Below are 27,798 nucleotides of genomic sequence, written 5' to 3' on the forward strand. Positions count from 1 at the left end.
ATGTCAGTCTTCCTTTGGTTATTATGTGTTGTAAGCAGGGGAAATGGATTACTGGAAACTTAAACCTGTGTATTGCAATTAAAGCCTCAGTAAGTTTGGATAACATCCTTGAACGTTTGTTGATCACAAAGCTTTGCATTTTGGTAGTTGTATGTATTTCTAAGTCTCACAAACTGTATTTTTCTTTGACAAAGATTGTATTTTAGTGAACTCTACTTAACTAGAGTTCATGCTGTTGTTCCCTGTGATTAGAAATGGATGGGTTTAAGAAGTTAACAGTAGGTGTCATTGTCATCTTTTTGTCTTTATTTAGCCATTTTGATATTATCTGAAAGGTATTCTCAAGATACTGAGATGTGGTAAGTGCATGCCCAATTTAAAATCCCCAGTTTAGGCTACAGAGATCATCAGAACAATGCATAACAATGAATCTGCTACCACATGGAGGTAGTCAAGTATTCTGCTTTTCACAGTCTTAATTATTTGATTAGAAAGTCCCCTTTACAGATAAATGTCAGGTTGTGGTGAGCCTGCACCGCAAAAGTTAGGGTTTTTTTTTTAACATCCTAGTAGAGGTGGTATCTAGAAAACTTACAAAAGTCCAGCAGATATCTGAGGGAGATCTTTTGGTGAATTTTAGACATCAGTGTTTTCCATAGCAATTGTGCAAAAAGAAACACTGATTTTTCCCTCTGAGACTGATGTTTGTAATAAAGGGAATTAAAAATAATAACTAATTACCTTTCCTACTCTTACCTATGCTCAGGTCTGTCCCATATCTAGTCTCACATAAAGCTTTCAGCCTCTAAACCCAGCAATACATGCCTATGGAGCGAGCCCAGGTTACCAAGGTGTTTCTGCAGTTGTGCTTTCACGTAAGACAGCGTTACTGAGCTGTGAGCAGGATGATTGATAGTGCTTAAATCAGAATGAGAGGGAGCGTTCTTCACTCCCAGTCCTCTACACAAATTACAAAAACTAATTTTGTTTTTCTGTATTTTTAATATTTTATCAAGGGGTGTGTGTAGCATGTGTGTACATATGTATTATTACATGTGTGTAGTATTTCTTTCTACCGTTTGACCATGTGATTAGTTTATTTTTCTTATTTGATTTGCAGCTAAAGCTGTTTCAGCTCCTTCCATCTGTCTTGTACATTCTGTCTGGACCGACACTTTCCTTCCGAAGTCACTCATACAAAATGCATGTATTGCTGCACTATGCTTTATCCTGTGGAACTCTTCATGTTGTAAGGAATAGCATAGTAAACTGACAGATATATGAACTGCAAAGACACTGATTTTGGTAGAATAATGTTTCCAAGTATATAAAGAGATTTTAGTTATGTGGGGTTTCTTTCAAATTGTTCATGTTAAACTTTTGCATTATAATATTCATCAGCTCAGTAGAATTATGTTAATTTTTCATAACATGAGCCAGGATGGTGACTTGTTCTCTGTGCTGCTAAAGGGCTTGCTCATATGAAAAACGTGCTTTTAATAATACAGATGGCAGCAGATTATTGAAGAAGCTTTTATGTTTGTCAGCAACATTTGTATTTTCATGCTTTGACAGTCAGGAACGCTTAGTAACATCAACGTGACAAATGTGGAACGTTTAGTCCTGTCATGATGCATTTTTGGTGTGTGGCAGTGTTTATCTTTTTCTAATTAAGTCAACCAAAGACTCTGTTTTGTTTTTTCTTGTCCTTCTGCAGCATTGTTGGTAAGTCTCAGTCTTATCCAAGATAGTGGTCAGTCTGTTCCATTCCTGCAGGGAATTGCAGACATGTATCAGCACACTTTGCTAAATGTCAAAGCTTAGTCTATTGACTGTCATACTTCTTTGGTTCTGTCAGTGGTGTTATATTTTTATATCAAAAGGTACATTTTCTCATGTGTTCCTGGCCTTGATGATTCTTTAGTTCTAGTTCAGTAATTGTGGAGTTTAGTATAGAGTCCTATTTCTGAATTCCTTGTCCACTCAAATTGAAAACTTTAACTGGTAAAAATGGGGTGAAAATAGATGCTCAGGGATGATTTCTCAGCCATTCGTTCCTCTTACTGCTGCTGTTCTTCAATTTCCCTTTTAGTACTGTCTGACTTGAAAAGAGAGCTGGTGTCTTCTGTTGAAGCTGTTGATTACCCTCATTAGACAATGCTGTCCAAAGTTTTAGAGCAAAAGAAAAATCTCTCTTCCAATCTAGTCCTGTCTTATGCCCTTGAAAATGGCTGGTGCCCAGGGCTTTACTGAGACATTTAAGTACCTCTAATTATATAGTAGTCTAGGCTTTAAGTATAAAGATGAAGACCAATTTTAATTTTATCACTATTGGTTCTCTGTTGTCTGTTATAATAATACTGCTCTGGTTCATTGAGGTCTAGCTTTGGATAGTGTAGTCATAGCAGTTTAAGCTTGACTACAGTGGTACCAACCATGAAGAACAGCAAAATTTAACAAGGTGGGGTCTGGCATTTAGATTTCCATTTGTTTCCGGAACTTGACAGTACTATTTTCATTAGCATTATAGTATAAATTCCTTATAATTGTAAGTAACCTTTGTAAGGTTTTTCACTTGATCATTTTTGCTATTGTGAATTTTTCTCTATATTTCTGTGGTATTGTGAAGAGAGCTACTTTGAACAAATTTTCTGATTCATTGCAGCCTGTCTTTAGATGCATATATACGTGAAGAGCAGCTTGATTTCACTGAGTCCAAGGATGCTTAACATAAGATCAAAGCTTGAATTCTTTGATAGCAGTATTTCAGCAGGAATTGAATAGCTTTGTGAGATTATTTTAGTTAACAATAACCACCAAATTTCCAGGTGTCTTTCTTGCAGAAAAAATTCCACCCCAGCTGTGTAGACTGCCTACGCATCTCACAGATACAGTTCCTCAACAACTGTCCTAAAACAAATTTAAAGCCACACATTTTATACCTTCCAAATGACTGTGGGCAGTATTTTATTACAGAATGAAATTTGTTTTCTTCCGGAGCTGAGCAGCTGTAGTGTATCCAACTGCCTTCATCTGAGGAGCTCCAGAACCATCAGGTCAGGTCCTATCATGAAAAAGAAACCAACTGCCCACTTTGTAAAACAGGATACTGACTCCTCACTGTGAAATCAGGGCTCAAAGGAGAATGAGAAATTTAACAGCTGCTTTTTAGCTTCTCTTAGAAGGCTCACATGCTTCCACAAGGCTTGTGTTCATTGTCCTTAGGCAGCAAGAGACCTGACTGCTTGAAAAAACTCTAATTCCCTCCACTTGTCTGGATATTATTCCCTGTACCCAGGTGGTGACTGTTTGCACAGCTGCTTATCCTCAGCTCTGACTGTAGAGATTGGGCAGATGTGTAGATGAGTAGGTATGAGTAGACTTATTTTCACAAGCAACTTTGTTATTGAGGCTACATGACAAAAGCAAATGTGGATTTATTGGGAGGAAGAAAACTCCACAGGGCAGAACTTGAACTTAACCAAAAGGCGTAGTTGTTCCATGCTGGCACTAGAAGCATGGAACATGTAGTTACAGTAAAGAAGGAACTGTGCATGCATTATCTGCTGGGACAAAAGCAGCCCGTGTAGCTGACCTGCTTCTTCTTGGGAGTGGAGAGTATTAATGGAGTATACAGAGCTCTGGTGCCACCTTTGACTGGAAGCCTGGCACTGCCAGATGATGTACACAAAGAAGTTATTAAAGGGTAAAATGAGACACTACTGTATAACATCAATGACTGGAGAAAGAGTACCTTAAGCCTAACTTATAAACCTTGTTACTGCGCTGTGGTTTTGTTGGTGTAAGAGAAGAAAAAATATCTCTTTTTCTGAAGCATGTTGAATAACTATACTATAAAAATACTGTTTTTATAATACATCCCTGTGAGATTTTCATTTAGTGGTTACATAAATGCTTAGCTTGTTGAAATCGCTATATTGAAAAGATACACTTCTGACTTTGTTTAGGGAAGTAACATCCTGAAAAGTTTTAAGCTCTCATTAACTATGTTCAATTCAATGTGGTTTTGAAAAGGAAGGGGGTTTTGTTTGTACGTAAGAATGCATCAACTTCATAGACAGGGTAGGATAAATAGTGTTTAATTTTGAGTGAGAATTTGTCTCACAAATTCTCAATATTTCCCACAAAAACTCACAAAAAAGAATGTTTTGAGTGAGAATTCTTCTCCTCAACATTGTCTGAGCTCCTTCTTCCTATAACGGGTGTTAGTAACACCTTTAGGCCCCAAATAGCAGTAATTTTTTCTTTGGCTGTAATTCTCCTTCAGTGATCTGTTCTTTCCTTTCACTCTCTCCCACCTGCTTTTTTAGAAAGCTCTGTTATTGCCAAATACCCCCAGATTCTCCAGAATCTGCCAGTGTTTCTGGGAGCCTTCATCCTTGTGGGACCTGACTGAACCACAGCTGCACATTCTTCCTGCTGAACGGCTACTTCAGTCTGCATTGCTTTATCGAGAAGAAGAGATGTTCTGTTATCAACTGGAAGGAACTTAATTTTGTTCATGGAAAGGTCTTATACATAGGTATCTTCCAGAAACTAGTGGTACTTTTGGCCATGGTGGTTGTTTGCCTTTGGGAACACAGATATGTTTCTTTCTCCTTTCTTTTGATGGTGCTGACCAAATATGGTTTACTTTGTTGGGGCAGGGTGGGGGGTTGTGCATTTTATTTAGACAGAAGAGTAGTTTAAGAAAATGGGTTTTGCTTTCTGTTTTGGCAGAGCTAAGGGTTGCTGTTGTTCTCATCCCTTCTGGAAATGATCTGCAAATATTTTGTGCCCATCACAGGGGAAAAAAAGCATCTGAACAAGTAACTTCAAAATGATGGTTCTGTAGTTTTAGAAAAGCAGTTTCTCTGGCAGTTGAGCCATTTCCAATCTGAAGGTAAAGATAGGAACCTTAATTTGACCTGTTATGTAATGGAGAGTGAGTCAAAGGAACAAATGGAGAGGAGGTGTGCTGAGTGACTTTGCTGAGCAGCTGCCTTGCTGTATTTGGATCTGTTTGGAGCCTTTGCAGATTTTGAAGCTGTGGTATGTTCAGCTATCTGCTCGGTTGCAGTCAAAGTTGTGAGGCCTAAAGGTGTAAAAACTTGTGATCATTGCAATTAAGTCCAATTGCGGCAGAAGTTGGACCCTCTGAGTCTCTCTGGCCTCCTGAGTGTTCGGGAAGAATGTTAAATTCAGGTGAATATCAAACCAGGTAGCCTAATTTTCTGTGGGGAGATTATATCTGATATGGGTAATACTTGAAAGATGGTAGGGTTTCTTAACAGCTTTTCTTTTTCATCAGCACCACCTTAGGATTGCTAGGGTTCAGCCAGCTGTCTAGTATCCACGTGCAAATCTTACATCTTGGATACCTAGGAAGTAGTGCTCTTATATGTGATAGCAGAGAGGCATGTTAGCAGTACATAAGCCATTATATTTCATTTTTCCCCAGTGGTTTTGTGGAGAGGAAGAGCAGGGATGTTTTATGATTTTCTGAAAAGAGCTCTGAAACCAGCTTAGTGCAAGCCCTGTAACCCCTGTGAGGTGTTTACAGCAGCAACATCCCAAGCCGGGAGGAATCCAGCTTCTTGGCAGTTCCTGCAAAGACTTGGAGGCAATTCTTGTCAAGTCTCTTATTTGGCTTCCTCAGGAATTGGAAGGTTATATTACAGACTGTAAGTAAATAGAGGAGTTGAATAATGGAGAGACAAATATGGTATGCTTCAAAGGAGACCCTTCTCAGAAGAGTTTTAGAAGGGAATAAGACATAACTGAAAAACAAGTAAGAATTTAAGTTTGTCTTTATCTTAAAAGCCCAGATTGTTAAGAATAGCTTTATAGCATCTTACTAATGAATATTTTTACTATTTGCTCTTCCTTAGCCTTCAGGAAAGGGACTGAATGTCTCAGGCTTGTTACTGCTGCTTCATTTGTCTTTGCCACAGAAACCACTGTGAAAGAAGCTGCTCCTTTTGGAAGCCAAGCCAAAAAAGACCGTGAGTGTACAGCTAGTGAAATCTCTGTACTAAAAGTGTGTTCCTTTGTGACTGGTGCAGATGGACATCAACAGGAACTTGTCCTGTCAGAAGATTCAGAGGGTTTTCATTTTGCCAGTGCTATTAGTTTGGGGCTTTTATGGGAACCAAGTGTATGTTAAGGAAATATCTGAAAGTTTCCCACAAAATTAATGAAGTCTTATTACAATTGTTTACATTAAGAGGTCCAAATGCAGTTGTTCACATGACATTATCTGGTCGCACACAAAATGACTGTTGTGTGACCTTTCAAATTGGATAAAAGTAGTATGTAATTGTGGACAGGTTAACCCAATAGACAAAATAATAATAGTTACTTTACTGAGTGATTAAAACCCCAGAAAGAGGGAAAATAGATCTGTTTAGATATTACCCAGCCAAAGAAAATAAGGATCAAGACCTCAACAGTAGCTGAGATTTATGGGATTCTGATGCTTATGGAAAAAAAGGGCTTATATCAACTATATACTAGCTTAAAATTAATTCAACATTTGTAACTTTACATCTATACTGGTAACTGTATTTATGTGTTTAAACATGTTAATGTAAGACAGCTGCTACAGCTTCGTACAGAGATGAAGTCCACATGAGGAGTCTTTTCGCATGCAATGGAGAGGATCTAGTACTATTCATACTTTAAAGTGCTGTAGCAAAATGCTGTTTCACCGCAGAACTTTGTCTTGGCACCAAGCAAGCAGTAAGTTGCATCTTGCCGCAGGTTTTTCTGATTTCCACTGGTTCAAAGTTCAGAACTGTAGATGCTTGTTTTCTGCAAACCAGGAGAGTCAGCTTTCTTTCCTATCTAACTGCTGTTGCTGAGACATATGAAGAGGACAAGCTTTTAAAGATTACCAAGGTGTCTATCAATGACCAATGATCCTTTGGATGAAGTCAGATGATCTTTGGAGTTATCATCAGTAGTGCTAATACTTCAAAGAATGCAGAGGAGCTGCATGTAGAGTAAAGCAGACAGACATACTGCAAACACACTCATCACAGGACTTGTTCACTAAAAACTGTGCTCTTCTACACTTGATCTTTTGAGTTTTTTGCTGTCATGTAATTCTTGCTTTTTGAATTATGAGTTTGTTTTGAAGGTGAGTTCACTGTAACAAACATGCTTAGACGATGAGGGGATATTCATTAAGGATTTAATTCTGTTGAGTTCTGTTCTAATTTTATGTGCTCAGAGCACTTTGAACCACTATTTTGCAGCAAGAGACATTTCTCACTTCAGTCATAAAATTATCCCATTCAGTATTGACTTACCCTATTTGCTTTTATTGCTGGAAGTCCAGAAATAAATAACCATAGAATTGAGTTGTAGAAGGGGAGTGTTTACATTTAATGAGTGAATCCTACAGCTTGTTTAATTCCCAAAATCTATTTTTTTGCCCTGTTGCATTCAATATTTGGGCATTGGAAGCCTGAGTTGTGGGCAGGGATCTTTGTCTGTAGTATTATCATCCATACCAGCAGTCATGCCTGCCTGCAGCTGCCTGGAAGGAGAGGGCTCTCAGGGGCTTGTGTCCAAAACACCTGATCCTTCCAGGCTTCCCTTAATTTGTCTTTATCTCTTTATTTTGCAAAACATTGACAATACGTAGTAGTCATTTTCACTGCCTTTGGAAAAGTTATCTTGACATGATTGATTTGGGCATAGATATCAGAAGAATACCTGCCAGCACGGTTTTGCTCTCATTTTATCACTGATAGTATTACTGTGGAGTTATGTTATTTTCTGTACTGGGTGTGAAATGAGCCTTGATAAAGGCATAGAGTCTGCATTCTTTTTGTTTAAAATGCCAAGGTGGTGACATGATAAAGCTAATGATTCCTTTTCTGAAATTTCCCAGACTACTGCTAGCATATTAAAAAACAGTGGAATTCTTTGCAAGGGGAAAGATTATTAAAGGAGGGTAACTATGCCACAGAACAGTTTGCCTTGAATTTTGTATTAAATATATTTTTATTCTATAATAAACAAGAAATCATATGAGAGTGTTTATTTGTGAAAAATTGTAGTTTAAGAATTTTGTAACACGCTGAGGATGTAATTCCATAATTAAAGGAGGCAATGAGAGTGAAGAGAAGCTAAAGCTAGAGTAGTTATTGTTCATCACGCTATAGATACTATAGATTAGATCACAGGAGAGAAAGGAGACACTTGCAGGGAGGAAAATAATACTGAGAATAAGACCTCCTGCATGCTGGCCTGCATAAAAGGCTTTTCTTTTGTCTGGAACCCACAGGTGGTGACAGTGGGGTTAGTTTCAAAATGTGTTGGAGTGCAGTCATGGTCAGTTCAAATCAATCCCTCAGGATTTCCTGCCGTAATAGAGAATACTGCCTACACTGGGAAATGGATTTTGACATACATTTTGCAAATGCCTTTGCTTGCCACCATGATAGTGTTATTAAAATCCTGAATTCCTCATTCTGCAGGACAGTAGAAATTCACAGTAATATTGCCATGTTTTTTTTTATCTTCGGCACAGAAGCTATCATAGTTTTTTATCATTTTTATGTCTATAGTATAATTTTATATTAATTTTACAGTGGAATTTTGTAACTTCTTTCCTGCCCTTTCTTACAATTGGGTGAAAAAAACTTTAACTGTATTGCTTCCCTATCATGTTTCATGGCTTTAGAAAGTGTTTTTATTTTTTCCTCAGAGAATTTCTACAGATTCCTTTTTGCCCTTTCTTTTGTCTCAGCCTATCCTTCCTTTGGTTTCTTTTCTGTTACGTACTTTAAAAGGTATTGGCATGTGGCCATATATTTACAAAACAAATATTAACTTGAATTTGCTCTTAGGATTTTGAGTTTGCTCTGTGTGTGGAGATGCACATCTTCCTGGAAAAGCTGTGGCATGCAATAGCAACGCATAATGCTGATGTCAGTGTCTTTACATGAAAGCTCATTCTTCTTCCTTTCAGTTGTTTCTGTTCTTTACACACCAGCAATATTTGAATGGAATTTGCCCTTTTGACTTGTTCAAGTTACTCTATTCTTTTGCTTTAAAGTTGTCTTTCTAGTGTAATTAATTTAGGCTGCTAAACTTTCTTTTTCTCTTGAACTGGAGAGGCTTTTTTTTTCTCTCCTTCTGCTAGTAGGCTGAGATGGAAGAATCATAATGATTTCAGAAAGAGTATTTTATTGGCGCTGAAATTACCTTTACCTTTGAAATGAATATTATTTTTTTATGAAGGGGAGAATTATTCTAATTTGGTGGAAATGGATCTTTATGGGATCGGAAAAGAAAGACCTTTGCGTTGTGAGTTGTGAAAAACCTGATGCTGTAGCCAACACAGTATTAGTACTGAGGTCAGTTTTAGTACAAAGGACTGTACCACTTGGTACCCATGATATCTCTCTGTTGCTTTCTCTGGACGCTGAAGACCCTGGTCATCTCATTTTCCCAGAGTTTTGTGCTGAATTTTCCTTTTGCTCCCTTTCTGCTTTTGTAATGAAACTGCACAGCATTATGTTTCATAGTGCTCAGTCCACGGGTTGATATTCTCATAGTTTGTATTCATTATCACCAACCATAATAATTCAAGTGCTGGTCTGTCCTGTGGAGTATGACTTAGCAGCCCCTGATTTTGCTGTATATCCTAGCTGTTTGAGCAGTGCCTGTAGTATTTAGTGGAAATGAAGTACCACTTCACAGAAAAGAAGATAAAATACCACAGGATTTAGTAGAGGGTTGGTTTGCAGTTCTAGCTTTTTGAATGGACATAGAGAATAGCTTTTCATAATTACATAGGAAATTATATAAGAAGTTAGAAGATAACAGAAGAAAACCTGATTTTTATTGCATTCTGTAGTTTTATTTTCATTCTAGATTTTATTCTGAAAATAAAAGGAAACATTATTTTACTTTTTAGTTGTGCCTTTCCAGTAATAGTTATAGTAGTAGTAATAGTAAAAGTAATAGTAGCGTGTGTGAAGCAGTGCATTTATTTGCTTGATACTTTCTTCTGATAATGGCAATCTTTTGTGAGAAGAGACTGCCACAGTTCCTATGCACCGTTTTCAGACACAGAGAAAACATTTTAAGTTGTCACTAGTGAAAGAAACGTGAATCTTACTGTTCCATCTTACAGTACTTTCAGAGGCTGCCTCTGTGGCAGATGGAAAATGCATTGTAACTTCAAATGAAGTTCTGCCACTCAGTGAGAACAGAAAGTATTGGGTTTTGTTTGTTTTTTTTTTCTATAAACCTCTTCTTTACCTTGCTTACAAATCTTTTTCAGCATGTTGCACAGCCTAGCAGATAGTTATTATAATCAAGCGCTTGGCAAGCATCCCCTCCTGTTTAGCTCAGCTGCTGTCAAGAAGGAGTAGTTTCCTTTTTTTTCCATGTAGGCTATTTATGAGTGTATGTTAATGGTAAAGTAGCTCTACCAAGAATTATTAAAGACAGCTCACTGTTCATGGGCTTTGGCTGCTACTTACGTGGTCACTGTGTTCAATTATTTCTAGAAGTACTTCCAATCCATTCTGCATTTGCTTCAAAACACACTCATTTTATATCGTCCCACCTGTGTTCCTGGTGCATGAAACGTGCATGACATTACCAGATGTACATTCAGGCTGGGCTGCTGGAGTGTCATGTTACAGATGTGAAAGCAGCTCAGATGACAGAGCTGTGAATCTTAATGGAGCACAGAGTATGGTGGCTATGTGGAGATCATGTTTCTGTTTCCTGTCACAAAAAACTGCGTCTGCAAAGCACAGCAGTTGAGTGCTAAAGTGTGCAGACTTCTCTAATTCTAAGTGTGCACGTGTAGAGCTGGTGGGTCAGAGGGACTACGCTTACTTTGTGGTAAAGCAGGTGCTTTCCCACATCACTCTCAGCATAATTTATTCTTTCATAAATTTCTGTAGTGTCTTTTTTAACACCTTGTAAGAAGAATCACATTTTAAAATGTTATTTCCGTGCTTTTTTCCTCTTCTCTTTTCACTTTTAGTTTTCATCTTTTCTTGAGAAGTCTATTTCTTTGATGGTAGCACACAGGTATATTCACAGTGGGTTTTTTTCCCCCTTGGAACTGACTTTTTACAAATGTCACTTTTTAATTTTAACTTTTGCAGTGAAGACACTGGGTTTCCTCCAACAGTGTGCCTCCTTCCTTCCCCCACCATCACTTCTCTGCTGGAATTAATTTGAGCTGCGCAGGTGCCATGCTTGCTTTAGGCCACATGTTCCATTATTCCCTAATGTCAATTTGTATTCTTTAGCCTTTATATTGGTTGATTTCAGTTCTGCTCCATGCACCATTGTTGCATCCTACCTTTAAATCTGCATATTGAATGCTTCTAGTGTTACAGTAACTGGTGTATTTCTGAATATGTAACATCTGCCAATTAAGCAAGTTCCATACTTGATGGTGAAGTGAATCTAAATGTCAGAAGTTGTTGTGGAGCCATGCCACAGTGGTGTCTGTTGCAAATTCCCATGATGGTAAAGATCTGAAGAAGGTAGACCAATCACCTCCATCTTCTTTATTGGCAGAGGACTCTGGCACATTGTTTGGGGTCTCTGCTTTAAGAGTTCACTTCATGCCTTTTCACCTTTCATGAGTAAGTGATCATTAGCAATGATCAAGGATTACTAGATCATCATTAGTGGAGAAAGATCTTTACTGGCAATGCTCCACTATTTTCTAAGAAACTCAGAGGCTGAGATTTCTACAGTGCTGATCAATGCCATCTTCACACTCAGTCAAGGGGATGAGGGTTTCTTTGGTGCTGAATGATGGGAGTCTGCAGATCTGTTAGCCCAGCTTCTCAACTCAAGCTGTGGCTGATGTCAAATGTTTCCCATTTGAGAAATGGGAAAGATCAAAGAAAGACTGGTTTTTATGTTGGCCAGAAAATTAATGAAGGGACACTGTGAAGGAATTATGAAATAATTTATAGTTCAGAGTAGATATTAGGAACTTTTCACCTGTATCTAACGATAAAAAGTACTCCATTAAACTGAAAAGCCATAAATTAAAAAACTATGAGATAACATTTTTCCAAAGTAGAACATTTGTAGCCATGACTTGTCTTGGCGAATAGTTTAACATCTTTGGAGAAAGTTTGGACATTTATGCATGTAACACAAGTAAAGAGTTCATTCAGAAAAGTTTGGGAAAGAACAAAAACCTGACCTTTGGTGATTAGCCTATTTAACTATTAAACTTATGCTGAATGCTTCATGGGGGAGGAGAAGAAATGAGAGAGGAAGAGAGTGGTTTTATTGACTATGGAGATCTTGCATCTTACTTTTCAGGCTCTGGCACTGGCCATAAGAACAAGGTCCTGGACTAAAGACTCAGTCATTCTGCTCCAGTCTGGAAGTTTTATATCTTTACAATGTTCCCTCAAAAGCTGGTTTTGCTTGGAAAAGAAAGAAAGGAAGGAAAAAAAAAAAAGAGGTTATAATGCGGTGGAACAAACTAGGAAACAAGCTCTGATTTTGTGCAGTGGAACAAGATCTTGAGAATAAAATATGATGGTGTATTTACAAGTGAAGTGGAAACCAGTAGTGCAAAGTGGAAAGAGCACACACTGTAGGCCAGATATCCCCATCTCTCTACCGTATATTCTCCAGAGTCTCTCATGTGGCTGAAATATAATAGTTCTGTTGTGAAATTTTAGCTGCTGTGATTCCCATTTGTGTAGTTTAACAGGAGCCAGCTCTCTGTAAGAAACTGTTTGTTTAAAAAGTTTAATGAAGAGACTGTTGCTATGTGTCTCCTGTAGAGCTGCTGGTGAGAGGGGAGCTGCAGCTCTCTGTGGAGGTATGGGAAAAGATGGGACTAGGGCTAGGGATGAAATGACATGGCAAGGGTTGGGAAAAACAAGCAATTTTTTTTGGCCAGGTGGTGAAGAGCTCCAGTAAAGGCAACTGAGATTAACTAGCATCATGGGCAGGTACCAATAGAGAGTTGGAGGCAATTGAGAGCAGAATCTCTTTATGCAGCAGTTCCCTATTCTAATGTGTTTTTGTAGTTTATCCAGAAAATGGGGGAACGTTACACAACAATGAAAATTAAAAAGCTACAAATTTAGCACATAGATGTGTCAAAGCTGCAGGGATCCTATTGGCTTAATAAGAATATCTGGTCTGTTTATAGTTTAAATACCATGCTACAAATGGTCTCAACCATTAGGCTGAGAAAAATGTAATAAGGAAATAGGGAATGGATCATCTAAAAGTAGCACATGTGATAAAGTGATTTAGTATTAGAGACATACTGTCTGAATATTCAGGGAGGCCTCAATCCTCACTAAACATATGGATGTACAAATTCTGCATACACCAAGTTGGACATATACTTCTTTTTGGAGTTGCTATGTTTTTAATTTTTGTTTCTGCATAGCAGATACTGAAGAATGCTTCTACTTGCCAGCACCATCTCGCTGTTCTGATCACTGAAGCTGAAATTCATTCCAGTTAGTTGTTTTGATCACTGAAGGGGCTACATCCAAAATGTTCAGAACCAGTCCCCAGAACAGAGTATTTCCTTTTCCTAAGAGAATGCAAAAAACTTCAGAGAATTCTGGAGCTGAGCAAATGGACCTAACCATCTGGTTTTCATCATCTCCCACTTCAAAACAGCTCTGACTTCTGCTGTGCAAGAAGTATAGGAACTGTGTAGGACTCAAATGTCCTATTTGTGGGTGAATTCCTATCAGAGGAAAAGGGATGCTTCCGCCTGTATCAGTGATGTGGCCAGTTTATACCCTGTCAGCCCTTCTCATTTTGTTCCCAGAACTTAATCCATCTGTTGCTTTTACTAATTAAAATTTGCGCTGGTACACAGTGTGCTTTCCTTAGATGTTATACTATAAAACTTAGCTGCATTCTGTGCTTGTAGATGTGCTTGAGCTATTCTCACATGCAATGTTCCTTTTGTTATGTGGTGTATTTTGCAACAGCTTAAGGTTCATCAGGCATTCAGTCATGCTATTTAAAAGCTCTCAACTCATGCAGCAAAAGGTATTGATGAATGAAGTACAGGAGTCTGAAATGGATCATCTGTAATGGGCCAGGATCTACTTGTGCTGCACATTCGTGGCTAGAGTATTGGTTATTCTCTCCCCTTTCTCTTTTCTTTGACCCTCTTAGTTGGCTCTGGACTGTTCTGGCCTGGAAACTTTTGTAACTTGGTGTTTCTCAACTTCTCAGCTGTGCGATGGGTACGGCCCAGCAGGACAGTCTGCTCCTAGGTGTCCATCTGATGAAGGTGCATCTGTCATGCTGTCAAATGGAATGTTAACATAATGCATGATCTGGCTGTGTATCCTGACTTGCACGCATGTAACATGCTGGTCTTATGGCCATCATGTAATTGGGGTTGTGCATAGTGGCCACATGAATGGAGATGGATCGTAGGAGAAGGAAGGCTGGTGCACCTCAAGGTTTCATTCAGACGTCCAGCCTGGTCTGCAAAGGGGATAGAAGTACTTCTGGCCCCATTATTCTGAGATGGTGTAGATAATGATCTAGATGTTACTGTGTTCATTTGAAGATCTGTGGCTTGTGTACACACAGGGTGTCTACACACAATTATTTTCATTATAGATATGTAATGCTTAGTTGGCATGATCATGCATATCAGGTAAATATTACTAGCTCTCCACTCAACAGAGTTTTCATTGTATGCGTGATAAGTGTAATTCTCCTAATACTAATTAGGATTTGTAGTTTGGGAGCAGAAAGTAATTTACAGTAAGCTCAGTTTCAGATATTGAGTGTTTGAAAGCTCTGTTTTTAGAGCAGCTTGTGTTAACTTTAGAGCAGTGCTTCTGCTTATCATTGCTTACACATCATGGATCATAGGTGATGTTCTTTGTCTTTTTGGGACTGGCTCTGCCAACTCCGCATATTCAAAGCCAGGCTATTAGAATCGTATTTGTAAAATATATAGTTTACTTAAATTGAAGAAATTGCTGATTTAGTTACATTTACTGTGCACTTTTGTATTTCAGACCAAATAAAGAACTAAAGGCTTCTTTTTTTGTTAGACAGTGTGCTAGATTTTGCTCCATGTCACGCGATTGAGGTTAAGATTTTGCATGTTCTATGCCTTTTGATCTTTCTGATGATTACTTATTGTTGTGCATTGTAGTCTGCTAGCCTCTGAATTGTGTGAGTGTGAGACTTGCATAGAGCAAAAATAGCTAGAAACTTAGACATGCAGTGTTGGAGAGATGGGAAACAAAATTGGTGTGTAAATGAAAAATGGTTTAGAAGGAAAGAGGGGAGAAATGCCTCTATACTTTGTGCAGGCTTCATTTCTGCACCAATGATTAGGAGATATATAGATCCCTTGCTAATTTTTTGTCCACAATGAACAAAATACAAAAATATTTTTTTTAAGAGCCATGAATACATTATTCAAGCTGTGAGTTTGGCTATGTTTTAAATTTTCCATAAAAGTAGAAATGAACTCAGAGAGCCCTCATCTGCTTACTTCCAAATATAAATTGGCTATGATTTCTAAGACTCCAGTTACACAAAATACATGCTTTCCTTAGGAGAGAGTTTATTCTTCTTTTTAACACTTAGGGACACAACTTTTACAGGGAATAACTAAAAATAATGTAGGTCATATTTCTGAGAGCCAAGCTAAGGTGCTTATTGATGATTAGAATATGTTACTAATAGTGTGATTTTACATGTAAGCACATTAACAGGTATTCATAAGGGGACAGAGCAGTAGGGGCCAGCTTTCTGAAGAGATTCATGTGCCACAACCTACAGACCATCCCCTGTGGGATTTGCAAAGTTCTGTGACTTCTGTGGACATACAAACACCTTAAGAAGAAGAAAGAAACAAACCAAACAACAACAAACCACAGACAAACCAACCCCCCCAATACTAAATGGTGTCAGACTCCTTCAACAAAATGGTGAAGTCACCACCTTGCAGAACAAGGAGCTGGAAAGAGAAGCTCATCTTTCCTGTCATCCTAGCTGCACGAGGACATGGGAGTGTAGTCAGGCTCCAGTGTGTAAATGAGCAGTGGTCTGAACAGAAAAAAGGCATTTGATATTTATTAATATTTGGCAGACTATCCGAACAAGCAGTCAGATTCATAGCATTAGAGGTGCAAAGTGTTAGAAACCTTTGTCTGCCTATGCTGATATGTCCTGTAAAGCCTGCCTTGAAGTGGTGGTGTTGGACCTCACCATGCTAATCAAAACAAGAAATGAAAAATAGGGTGATTATAATGATGTTGCTGTTACCTGACCTACACTATACACCATCGGCTACAGTCAAAAAAACACCCTGATGCTTAATGGATGTAAACAAAATACCTGTTTTTCAAGGGTGTATGGTTGAGAGCAGGTAAACTAACCAGATATATTGTCACTTAAGTCATCGACTCAGAAAGCAGTCAAAAGGATAAATACTTGTAAAAGAAGTATGGGTAAAGGAAGCCCATCACTAATTGAAGAAATAAACTGGAGTGGCAGGTCAAAAGCTGATGCCACGAGGAATGCCAAAGAACCTGTCCAGATTTGATTAACTTGTGCATTTTGGTTTTTTTAAGGGGAAGTCTTTCCTGATTTATGGAGAGGTGGTAGCCAGTCAACTCGCTGCTTCAACAAACACCCACATACGATGCATAGAATAGCCACAGCTGTAGTACAAGTGCAGGAGGGAGTGGGCTCTGGGTGGACCCTCTCTGAGACCTTCTCTGGGCTCAAGCAGAGCTGTACATTTTCAGAGGTAACCTTCTGCTAGGGCTCTTTGAGCCAGTAATGATATCTCAAAGGTTGCTTCTCCAGTGACAGCAGTTCTTCTGTTGGCCTGCCATGCTACCCTTTACCCTATGTTAAACCACCACATTTACCTAACGATTAGGTACAATTTACAAGTGTATTTGTAAGTGGCAATTCAGGCAGTCCATGCATGGTCTTTGTTTACTGTAAAGATACAATAACAAACCCTTTTTCTTTGACAGCAAAATCAATTTAAGAGATTTCTACCATGGCTGCTCATTGATCCTCGCTATTGTGACTCTGAAGTGGACTAGAAAACGATTTTTTAAAAATAATCTGGCTAAATACAAATAAAGGTTCTTGGGTTTTATTGTTTTCTGTTTCTTTAAGTGGAGGATTTAAGCTCTGCTTTTAGTGATCTTGTTCACAATGTGGTTCCATAAATACTTGTATCAGTCTAGCCAGGAGTATTGGTTGGAACGTTGTGGTTCGTGGGCAGGAATTAGCAGCTCAGACACGTTTTCGGGCTTGGAAAATGTTTGCACAAACTGCCACTGCTTGAAAAAGCTTTTAAGTCCTACCTGGACTGCACTTTCCTGCCATCCTCCTACCATTTACCCTGGGGTCAGCTGGATCACAAAATGACTTGGCTGAAATCTAATGTTGCACCAATAATGAAGTTGTTATGATGAGCTTTTACTGGATCATGTTCCTGGTCTGACTTAAAGTCCAGTTGCACGAACCTGAGTGCCAAAAGGAAGGGGCAGCTGGGTGCAAGGTTGCTTATCCACTTATGCAGTCTTGTTTGTCTCCTTTGTAGCATCCTCCTGTAATTTGTCTATTAAAGACATGAGTATAGTCAAAAGATCTTTTTGTCATTAGTGTTTGGTTTTAAGGTCATGCACCTACTCTGCATTCAGGATATGTATTGATCATTTAGGCTCAGTTAGCTAGTACATCACATCATGTCTTTATAAATATAGGAATTATGTTGGTTGATCTAAGCCAAAAATGGAATTCTTATTAATTTTAATTAACATAATAATACATGCTGCCAATAAAAGTAATATTATTGATTTAGCATTTATAGGAAGGTATTGTGAAAAATATTCTAAGCAACAAGATAGCCAGTACCTTGAGTTATGCTTTCTAAACCATCTTGTTAAATAAAATTTTAAAATGAATCCTGCCACCAAGAGTTAAAACATGCTCCAATGCAAGATCATTAAAATAAGATGTTCTGTGCAAAATATTTCCTTATTTGTGACAGATATTCTAGATTATTAAACCCATGACTCCTTGCTTTGTGCAATTAGCACAGAACAGGGAAACTTTTGTGCTCTGCTGTTGCTTGGCAGAGGTACTTGGAGCTCTGTAGCTTACTAAAGTTAATGAATAAAAATGGATTTGTACTTAAACTCTTAACTGTGCATAGCAAGGTTCTAGCATGTTATAAAATCTAAAATTATAGCAGAGCATGTGAGCAGCATTAATGAACGGATGGAGCTGCTTTTACTGAAAAGTAGGGGTGTTGACTTTGATTAAATAAAGCTTTAGTCCTGCAAATATTTGCTAGTCACTACGAGAATTAGTTTTCCTTCCTCAGAAATATGTTCTTTTTTCACTTCTGTTCTTCCAGTTTACATAGGCAATAAAAACAAATGATGTTACATTTGGTTATATTTGCATGATAAGACTGAAGGCAATGTAGTCCAATTAGACTGATCAAGTAGATGCTGGACTTTTAGCAGATGTTTTCTGTGCTGGAACCTAAGCATCCTGCTCCCAAACCACATTTTCTAACATGTTATAAGTAGGTGTTAGCACCACTAATGCTTGCCATGAATTCAGACATCAATAACTGTATTTTGTGATGGTCCGGATGCTGTTGGTGTATTAAGTGTGATAAGGGCATTCCTTCCAGATTGGACCTGCCTCCCACACTTCCGGATCCTGGCTGGTATCAACGGGATTTAGCTGCTCATGCCATTTTGGGGAGGCATAGTAACAAAACTGAAGGCATGTGAGGAATTTTTGGGTTAAATAGGAGTGAATTCAAGCTCTGGCTAGCATCAGAGCAGGAATTGAAGAATATGGACCAACACGCCTAGTTCTTCCGGGATCTGCACTTGGCTTGCTGGATGGTCTCTGGTTTTCAGAATGAAAGCATGATTCTGTAATGTACTTATGCTGTTTTCTCCTCAGATGATTTTCATCTTTCTCATTTTCTATAGACCATCTGAAAGCAGTAAATCAAAGATAAGTCAATATTTTTATTGGCAGGTTTGTTCATTGTCATCAGTTACATGCACAGAAGAGCAGAGAAGGCAAAAAAGCTAAAATCTGGTAATTGTTCATCAAGTAGAATATATTCCCTTTCTTTTACTTGTCTCAGGGAGGATACAGAATGTTAGAGAAAAATCAATGTGTTATTAAGAAGATAAAAATCAGTGTGATCTTTTATGAGAGGTTCATATGTGAAATGGGGTTAGCCTTATATGATTTTTAAAACCCTGTAGTTTATTAGGGCACCCACAAGCAAAAAAAAAAAAGCAAGTAAGCACAAAGTGCATTTGCTGAACCATTTCATAACTGTTTGAAACGCCAAAACCAAAAAAGCCTTATCATAATTAAGAAACATAATGCTTACTTGAGGTTACAGTGAATAGCACATTCTACATGCTGTCATTGAACCCTTGTACAATAATTGAGCACATTGTATGTCTTGCACCTTCTAGCTAAGGAAGAGGGGCTGAATTCTCACTTGTTCAATTCTCGCTCTAATGGATTGTAGGGAACTCAGCTGAGAAGTGGGTTGGTTTCAGGGCCTTTTTGTTAGAGGGGTAGAGTTTTTTTGTTGTTTGGGTTTTTTCTTTATGCCAAAGGTGATGAGTACAGAAGGAACAAGCAGGGTGGGAGCAGGGATGAGTGGCTGTTCCTCTCCAAATGGAGTGGCATGGCTACAAGATTCCTCTTGTTTTCTAGGTGTTGTTTTTCTGGGACTAACCTACCCATCTACTTTCTAAGGAGCCTGAATGCCATCCCTGATTATATGGTTGACATCTCCAGTGTGGGAACTGCGATAAGTTTCTTGATGCCCATGTATGCTTATGTCCAGCCCCCTCTCTGCTTGTGTTTAGGTTTCTGTACTTTTAATTTAAAGGTTGTTGAGATTTAAGTAATGTTTCTGATGGAACTTGAATGAAGCAGTTATGAGCACCTTTGGAAAACTGATGACAGTTCTGGGAATGACTTGGGGGAATCAGCAACTGCTGCAGGAGAGGTTAGCAAAGTCATGTGTGTGTAGCGCTTACTGACAGTTGTTCAGCTATAGCAGTGTCTGTGCTATAGGAGGTGAAAAGAAAGCAGAAAGATCGATACCAGACCAGTCCATTGACCTGACTATCACAGTGGGCACACTTTGCATCAGATCAAGGATGAGGACTAAGGATTTTGCTATTCTTTGTTTTTTTGTAGTATGTGGTAACTGTGGTGGTTGGCAAAGGGAGTGTCAATGCCAGCTGAATGTTCACCTTAAATTCCAGATGTTATTTTGGTTTGTGGCTTTCCAGATAGGGCATATTTTGAGGTTGAGGAGTGGGACTTTCTCTGTTGTCACTGCAAGTTGCTGTTCAAGCGCAGGCTGTTAAGTCCTCTGGTAAACAGTTCATGTTCTTGAAGTAAAGGCTCATGCCCTTAGGATTTAAGCAAGTAGATCAAGCTTAATTCCTGTTCCTGTGCATTAAACCTGCGGTATGAGGGAGATGGGCAGTGATCAAGCATGTTGAGACAGGCAGGTAAAAATCCAAAGAAGTAATGTATTAAAACTCTTTTCACGTTTGGCATCAACATTGCTGTCCACGCTGCCTCAAGCAGCTATGAGGTGAAGATCGTGGGTTTGTATTCTATATTCTATTTTCTTGCCAAGCGGGGTTATAAGTGAGGGCACTGAATTAAAGACAGCTGATGATGTGTGTTCCTGGCAGGTCATGTGCTAATCTCACAGGCACAGTTACACCCAAATGACTGTTGAAGAACACCAACTACTGGTAATTCCACTACCAGTATTTCTACAACCTCATTTTACTGACAGCATGCCACCCACACAGGCCTCTCCTTTCCTTCCCTGTGGCCAGGGACTTGGCACGAAGGTCTGGTGTAGTGAATACTTCCAAAATACTGGTCGTCAGCCATTCTGGTGATGTTTGCATTGCCTGCATGTGGGATTGCAGCACTCATCTGGTAAGGGTCTGCCATCAGGCATTGCCATACTGCCATGAACAGGTCTTGTATCTTTCAATCCTTTAATTGGAAGGATGTTGGAATTTGGGTTGGTGATGCCTGCAGGACAGGACTATTATACCATTCAGCAGCAGCATAACTCTGTCATTGAACCATTTCTATTAATTTTCCTGGTAGTTTTCCTATGTCTGTATCTGTTTATGGTGTCCTGTCTTACATTTTGATGAGGAGGATTTTGGAGTAGTGGAGTATGGTGTTGGTTGGTTTTTTACCCTACATTCTAATTTCCTTTAAAACTGACTGTTAGCAATTAACTTGCTTTTCGTGTTATCAGTACAACTGAAAGAATTAAACACACTTTTTACGCACAAGATAAAAATCTGCTTTAAGCTCTGACATTAAGAGTCCCCCAAACAGGATTTGTGAGCTGTGAAAGCTGTATCTTGGTTAGCTGAAATCAAATGAAGTAATCTTGGCAAACTATGTGGTATGGGAGAAATTCTTAAGCTGTGAAAAATTGATTTAATATTTTTTTACTCTCATTTAATTGCTATCAGAGGTGACCACTGTCATGAGTTACTTGGCCAACCTGCCTGCTCTTTCCCATTGTAGCCTACTTTTATTCTGTCAGTCTGAAAGCCATAAAATTAATTCTGGTCACTCACGTGTGAAATTCAGCATTGCAAAGCAGTCAGCGTTAAGGCTGCATACTCTCTAAAACCTAGGAACAGTCTTTACATAGGATGCAAAGTGCATGGCCCTGAATTTTTGATCCACACAGTTAATAAGATTGTATTTTCTGATGCGGCTTTGTGTGCACAGGTCATTTCTCCCACTTTGTATATAATATAAAATATTTGCTCTGTTCCTCAAAATCTAGTCAGTTGTTAAACCAGGGAATAATGCCCGGGAAGGAGAGTGAAGAAATCTAAATTAATAGTCAGGAACTTAATTTTAATCTGTTGAAATGATAGGGTGACACAGCATAAATATATGCTTGAGGATTTTGAAGCAGTGGAAATAAACAAGAAAATCAAAATAAGGACATTTCTCTTAAAATGAATAGGTGTTTGAAACAGTCTGGGCTTTGGGAGATGATATAATTATCTCTAATCTTGTTTGTTATTTATTGATAATATTGTTTCATGCCTGTGAAATATGGGGACAGATTACCCGTTGCTGCAGTTGTCATAGTTCCACTGAAGCAAATGGAACCAGCTTAGGATCTGCCAAATGTTTACTTTCTGTTAGATGTAAAATCTCTCCATACTTTTAGCATAACACTGAACAGGATGTTTCTGTTCCCTCCTATTGAAGTGTATTGCCAGCATTTTTTTCATCATTTAAACCTGCAAACATGTTATGGGATTAAAGCATACATCTGGGTGAAGTTAATGTTCCCTAATTACATAATGGTTCCCTTTATTTTCTTTTCTTTGAGTTTAGCCCCTCTTTCCATATGCAAATAAAGGTCATTTCTGCACTTCCAACACTGTCTTTATCGGTCTCTAAATGACTGACTATTTTTCTTTCCTTCTTTATCTTCTTACACCCTTTGGTGTCTACCAGTTTCCACCATTTATTTGACTCATGCATTAATCTGTCTAAGAATCACATTGATGGATCAGCTTTTTTTTTTCCCAATTGTTCTCCGTAACATTTCTCTAGGTCCCCCTTTTTCCTTCTCTTGAGAGGATGTCTGCATTCTAACTATTTATTACTTTATTGGTAGTGTCAACAGGACATAAGGAACTTTCTTTTTCTCTGATGGATTTGGAGTCTAGACAGTGTACAAACAGACTAAAGGATGTAGGCTACAGAAAGCGTGACTGATGGGAGAAGTCCAGCCAGTAGCTGTCCATACCATGACTTTTGTTGGCTTTCAAAAATGTTTCTTGGGGAAATACTTTCTCCTGTCTTTCCTTATTACCAAATTTACACTCCTTAATAACATACATCTTCAACTTAGTGTATTGAAAACATACTTAGTGAAAGAATGAGAAAGGCCCTGTAAGCATAATCCTTCTTTTTTCCCCCCTCTCTTGCTTTTCTCTGAGATTCTAATCTCATATTCAGCCAAAGTCTCAGAACAGAGGTGTTACAGCTTGGTACTCTCCTGTCTCCCAAATCTCCAAGGCATATAAATCCTTTCAGCTCTATCACCTCCGTGATATTGCCGACATACAACACTCTTGATCAATCCACTGTGAAAATTCCTGCTGCTGCCTTCTATTTCCTCCTGTTTGGAGTGCTGTAATTCACAGCTCTCAAGCACTTAACTGCTGTAGTACTCTGCAGGATTGGTACTAGTGCAGTATGCCATCATAACCAGACGTGTTTTGGACTGTGACTACCGTGTGCTTTAATTTCTAAAATCTGTGGTTACTTATTCCCTTCATCTGTATCTGAAAACTTGAATTTGTTGGCATGTTTTCACTGGGTTCCTCCTTCTAAATGAGCTTATATCAATAATAGTTCATTGCTCCCCTGACCTCAGGTATAGTGCCATTCAACCTCAGCTCTGTCTCTTACAGTAAATTTTTCATTCCCTTTTAATTCCAGATTCTTTCCTCTTCAGACCAAAGCTTCCATGGTGAGAGATTAATAAAAGGATGAAGTGCAAAGGACTTGAACCCGGGAAAAGATCATATTTTTATAAACACAAAAATTAATGCCACTTCGTTCTGCTGCCTGAGAGATGATTGAAGTAGTTGAAGTTGATCACAATTAGACCTTCAAATTTGTATTGCTTTGAAATGAAGCATTTTTATTTAAGTTCTTCATTATTCCTTTGCATGCACTCTTCAAAGTCTGAGAACTGCATAATTTACAAGAAAGAAAACAAGTCACTTAACATAATGGGCTAAATTTCTAACAATACCCTCGAATTTCACACCCGTAATTAATCACCCACGCTCAACTGCAGACATAAATGTTAACATTTACACATGCATCTGCGTGCAGGCACAGGGAGACAGAACCTTTCAGTATTGTTACCCTCATTAGATTTCAGGCACAAGAAATAAATTGAAATTCTTAAAGGGCCAAGTGAATGACTGTTCCATAGCATCTGGGTGGCAGAGTACTGAGAGCACACCAGGCTTATGCTTTATTATTCTTTACGACAGAAATAACAAAGTACAAAGCTGGTGAAATATGTGTGTTGTAGATTTGATTTATATACTGCTGTAAAGTATTTTTAGAGCTGGATCTTTGTTCTGCTGAAGTTGAGTGCAAGTTTTGCCTTTAACTTAACCAGAATGAGTGGTTAGGCTGCGGTCAGGAGTTGCCGCACATTACACCCTGTGATGTAGCCGTGGGATGCAAACTGCAAGGGCGTGAAAGAAGCATGAAGGGCTCTGCAACCACAGGGCTCCTGTTGAGGAGCTTTCTACTTGCAGCACCAGAAACTCTGGTGTAATGACCTTCAGTTCTCTGAGAAACCATTTGGGTAAAAGGGATGCATTGGAGTACGAGGCGCAATCACTGTCACAGCAATAATTCTTCTGAAATACAGCAAATCTTAAGCATGCCATGCAGAAGTAGAAAAGTCCACAGGGTGCTTAAAAACAAGCAAATGAACAAACAAAACCCAACAAAGAAAGAAACCCCAGCTAATTGAAATAACACACGTATCTTTTGGCCTGTCTGTCATTTTAAAATTCTGATGGAAGTAACTGGTCTAGAGTAAGTTTTAGTTTTATAATTTGCCTTGGCACTTTTACACCGTTTCCCTTTCCCCACTTCTATGCTTTTCAGCCTTCCTAAGCCATGTTTTAATTCATTTGGTTTTAATTCAGTCCCAGTTCAGTATCTTAATGCCAAAACTATTCCTCTGTGGGCAAAGAAGTGAGCATGCGATGAAGGCACTGACTGGTCTTTAAGGCCATGTTTGTACCAGTAGGAGAAGCAGCCAAATGCTGTTCTGGGGCTCTAAGGCCAAATGACCTGGCACAGCTTGTGTCCACGCAGCTAAATTCATTTACAACCCCAAAACAGGATGACCTCATCTAAATTTATTGCTAGGAATAGTCTCTGGTCTGTCCTCCTTGGTCTTTTTTGAAAGCATGCCTAAACCCATGCCAGACTGTACGGCTAGTCATGTGCAGATGTCTGTGCTTGATGGCTGTGGGTCTCAGTTTACCAACCTGGGTCAGATACAGGTGATGGCTGGCACAGGTCTCCTCTGTGATATCCCACTAGTTTTAACATTCAGGCTTTGCTGCAGTAAGGCTTCCAAAGCTCCGTTAAGGTCTTCAGGCATTGTATTTGCACAGATAGGCTGATGGGAAAAATACAGGACTGATCTCTGAAGAATAAGTAAAAAATTAAACCAGCTGAGGAGGTGAAATCCTTTAAGTATCTCCAATAATGACAAATTGGAGAACTGAAAATGCTGGCTCTTCTAATGTATACTTATTTTTGTAAATTATTTTTTTCTGAGATCTTTGTAAATTTAAGTGAAAACTTTCTCGATGGAACATGCTAGAGAAGAGCCAAACTCAGCACAAAATGTTTTATCAGAGATCTGTAAAATTGAAGGTGCAATGTAGAAAACTATTCTGTTTGTCAAATACTTATTTAACCAAACGACCCCTTGTCCAAAGAGCAAGGGTTTCACACTCGAGCATCCTGTTGACTGCTGATGAAGCAGCAGAGTGTGTCGCGATGCAGATGCAGCCAGGCAATGTTTACTCCTTGGCCCCACTGAAGATGGAGGGGGTGGTGGGAGGTCTCTGGCACAGCCCTGGCTGCTCAGGGTTGGGTCTCAAAGCTTGAGGATGGAGACCCCAGCCCCTCTGGGCAGGGAGCCTCTTCTAGTCCTGAATCATCTTCATAGCAAAAATATTGCCTTAGGTCCAGCCAGTACCTCTCCAGCCTCAGTTTGTGACCAGTTTCCCCACCTCCTACCCTGCATCTGAGGATGGAGCCTGGCACAGTCTTTCCAGTATCTTCCTCTTGGGTACTGGGGGGGTCCTATTAAATCCCCCCAAAGCCTTCTCTTCTCCAGACTAAACAAGCCAGTTGCCTCAGCCTCTTCTCACTCAGGGCTTATGTATATGGTATTGGCAAAACCTGTTGCTGCAGTTTTGCAGCAATGTTTATAGGTTTTGCAACCTGTTTGTTAAAATATTTTAAGGGGTATGTTGACTTCTCTTTCCCCCCTTATGTGTAAGAAGAAGAATTCCAGTGCTAGAAAAAACTTTCAGGTATGCTCTGTATTAAAATCTACAGTCAACTGATGGTTTTAAATTGTTGGAGTTTATGCTTTCTAGACCAGTCAGTGCCTTAATCACACATTCAGCTAAAGAACATTGACTCCCTGTGATTTGTGTAATGCTTTGAGAGTCTTCTAAAACCCAGCTGAGGGAAGGAGATGCAGCATGTTGAAAGTCACCTCAGGTTTTCAGAGGCTTCTGAAAGCATCTTGTCTACATCCAGCATACTGGTGTAGTCTGATCCACTGGTAATACAAGAAGACTGAGCACAGCTGGAAAGAAGGAGGAGCTCATGTGTTTCTGTCTGGAAATAGCCATTTTGTGCCTGGCATCAGGCACCCCCACCATTGCCCTGCTACAGCCATAACCATCACCTGTTTAGGTTTTTTTCTGCCACCCGTTTTCCTTGTCAGCAGGGCTTAGTATAAATATATCTTTTCCCATTTGATGCCATGTGGTTGCAGAGAAATCTCCCTCTGAAGGAAGTCTTTCTTTAAAGTAGTTATTTACAACATTGGTTTTGGATTTACAGCAGAATTCACGCTGCTTTTTATATGTACTTCATGTAGCTGAAAAGAAAAGATGTTAGGCTTATTTGTCATTCAGCAGTTACAGCTGCATGCAAGACTACACTGACAAGGTAATTAAGTCTCTCACAGAGACTTACTGCAGTCTGTACATCTCTTGCTTTGTGCTGTGCATGCACATGATGGTCACGTTTAGTTGTGTTGGTAGAGCTCTGGCTCCTTGGAGAGAGGTGTAGAGATTAAAACCCCCTACAGTCCTTAACTTGTATGGATCACTGTGCCACCAAGCCCTCTTTCAAATGCAATACTAAATTAAGCTCTGGGGAGTCTTAGAAAATACATTAGGTAATGTCCTGCAGCACTTTTCTCATCTATGTGTGATGTGGTTTTCATAAGACCTACCTCCTCTGGTAAAACTAACGTGAAGGGAAAGTAGCTTAAGGCATGGCCTACTAACATGGCTTAATGTGTATGGCTTTTCCAGTCACAGGAAGAGCACTTGATTGAGATAATTATTAACAGAGAAACAAGTAATGTTACAGACAGGTGTAATTGATCTTATATGCTTGGTGCAATAATTATACTCTTGGTAGCTGAGCCATTATTTTATAAACTGCAGACAGACAGCTTAGGTAGTAGAGTGTGTTTGTATTTATTGTGTGCATGCACATTTGCTCTTACAACACAAATAGGTAACTTTAAAGCAAAGTATCTGTGATTTTTGAATGAATGAGTAATAGTTTCGCTGGCTTCATTTTTGATCTCTGTTTCCTTGCAGGTCAAGGCAACAGATGCAGATGCCGACCAGTTTGGTGAAATTGAGTATTTTCTTTATGATGGATTTCATTATTATGAAAAATCCAAAGCCTTCCAGATTGATCCACATACTGGTCAGATCTGTGTGTCTCAAGACATTGACAGAGAAGGAGATCCAACCACTTACGATCTTTTAGTAAAAGCTACGGATGGGGTAAGTTTTGCCTTTCCATACCACCAGATTTGTGAAGGCCTTTACAAATTTGGATGTGCTGTAT

General features: G+C 39.0%; 1 protein-coding gene across 1 annotated transcript in view; it reads left to right on the forward strand.

Moving 5' to 3' along the window:
* DCHS2 (dachsous cadherin-related 2) overlaps nt 1-27,798 on the forward strand; it is a 126,447-nt gene that overhangs the window by 19,643 nt on the left and 79,006 nt on the right. Inside the window, exon 2 of the mRNA XM_064449834.1 lies at nt 27,543-27,734. Within this exon, the coding sequence (XP_064305904.1) occupies nt 27,543-27,734 (192 nt within the window). The remainder of the gene's footprint in view (nt 1-27,542; nt 27,735-27,798) is intronic.

This window comes from Phalacrocorax carbo, chromosome 4, assembly GCF_963921805.1.
Source record: "Phalacrocorax carbo chromosome 4, bPhaCar2.1, whole genome shotgun sequence".
In the NCBI taxonomy this organism is placed as follows: domain Eukaryota; kingdom Metazoa; phylum Chordata; class Aves; order Suliformes; family Phalacrocoracidae; genus Phalacrocorax; species Phalacrocorax carbo.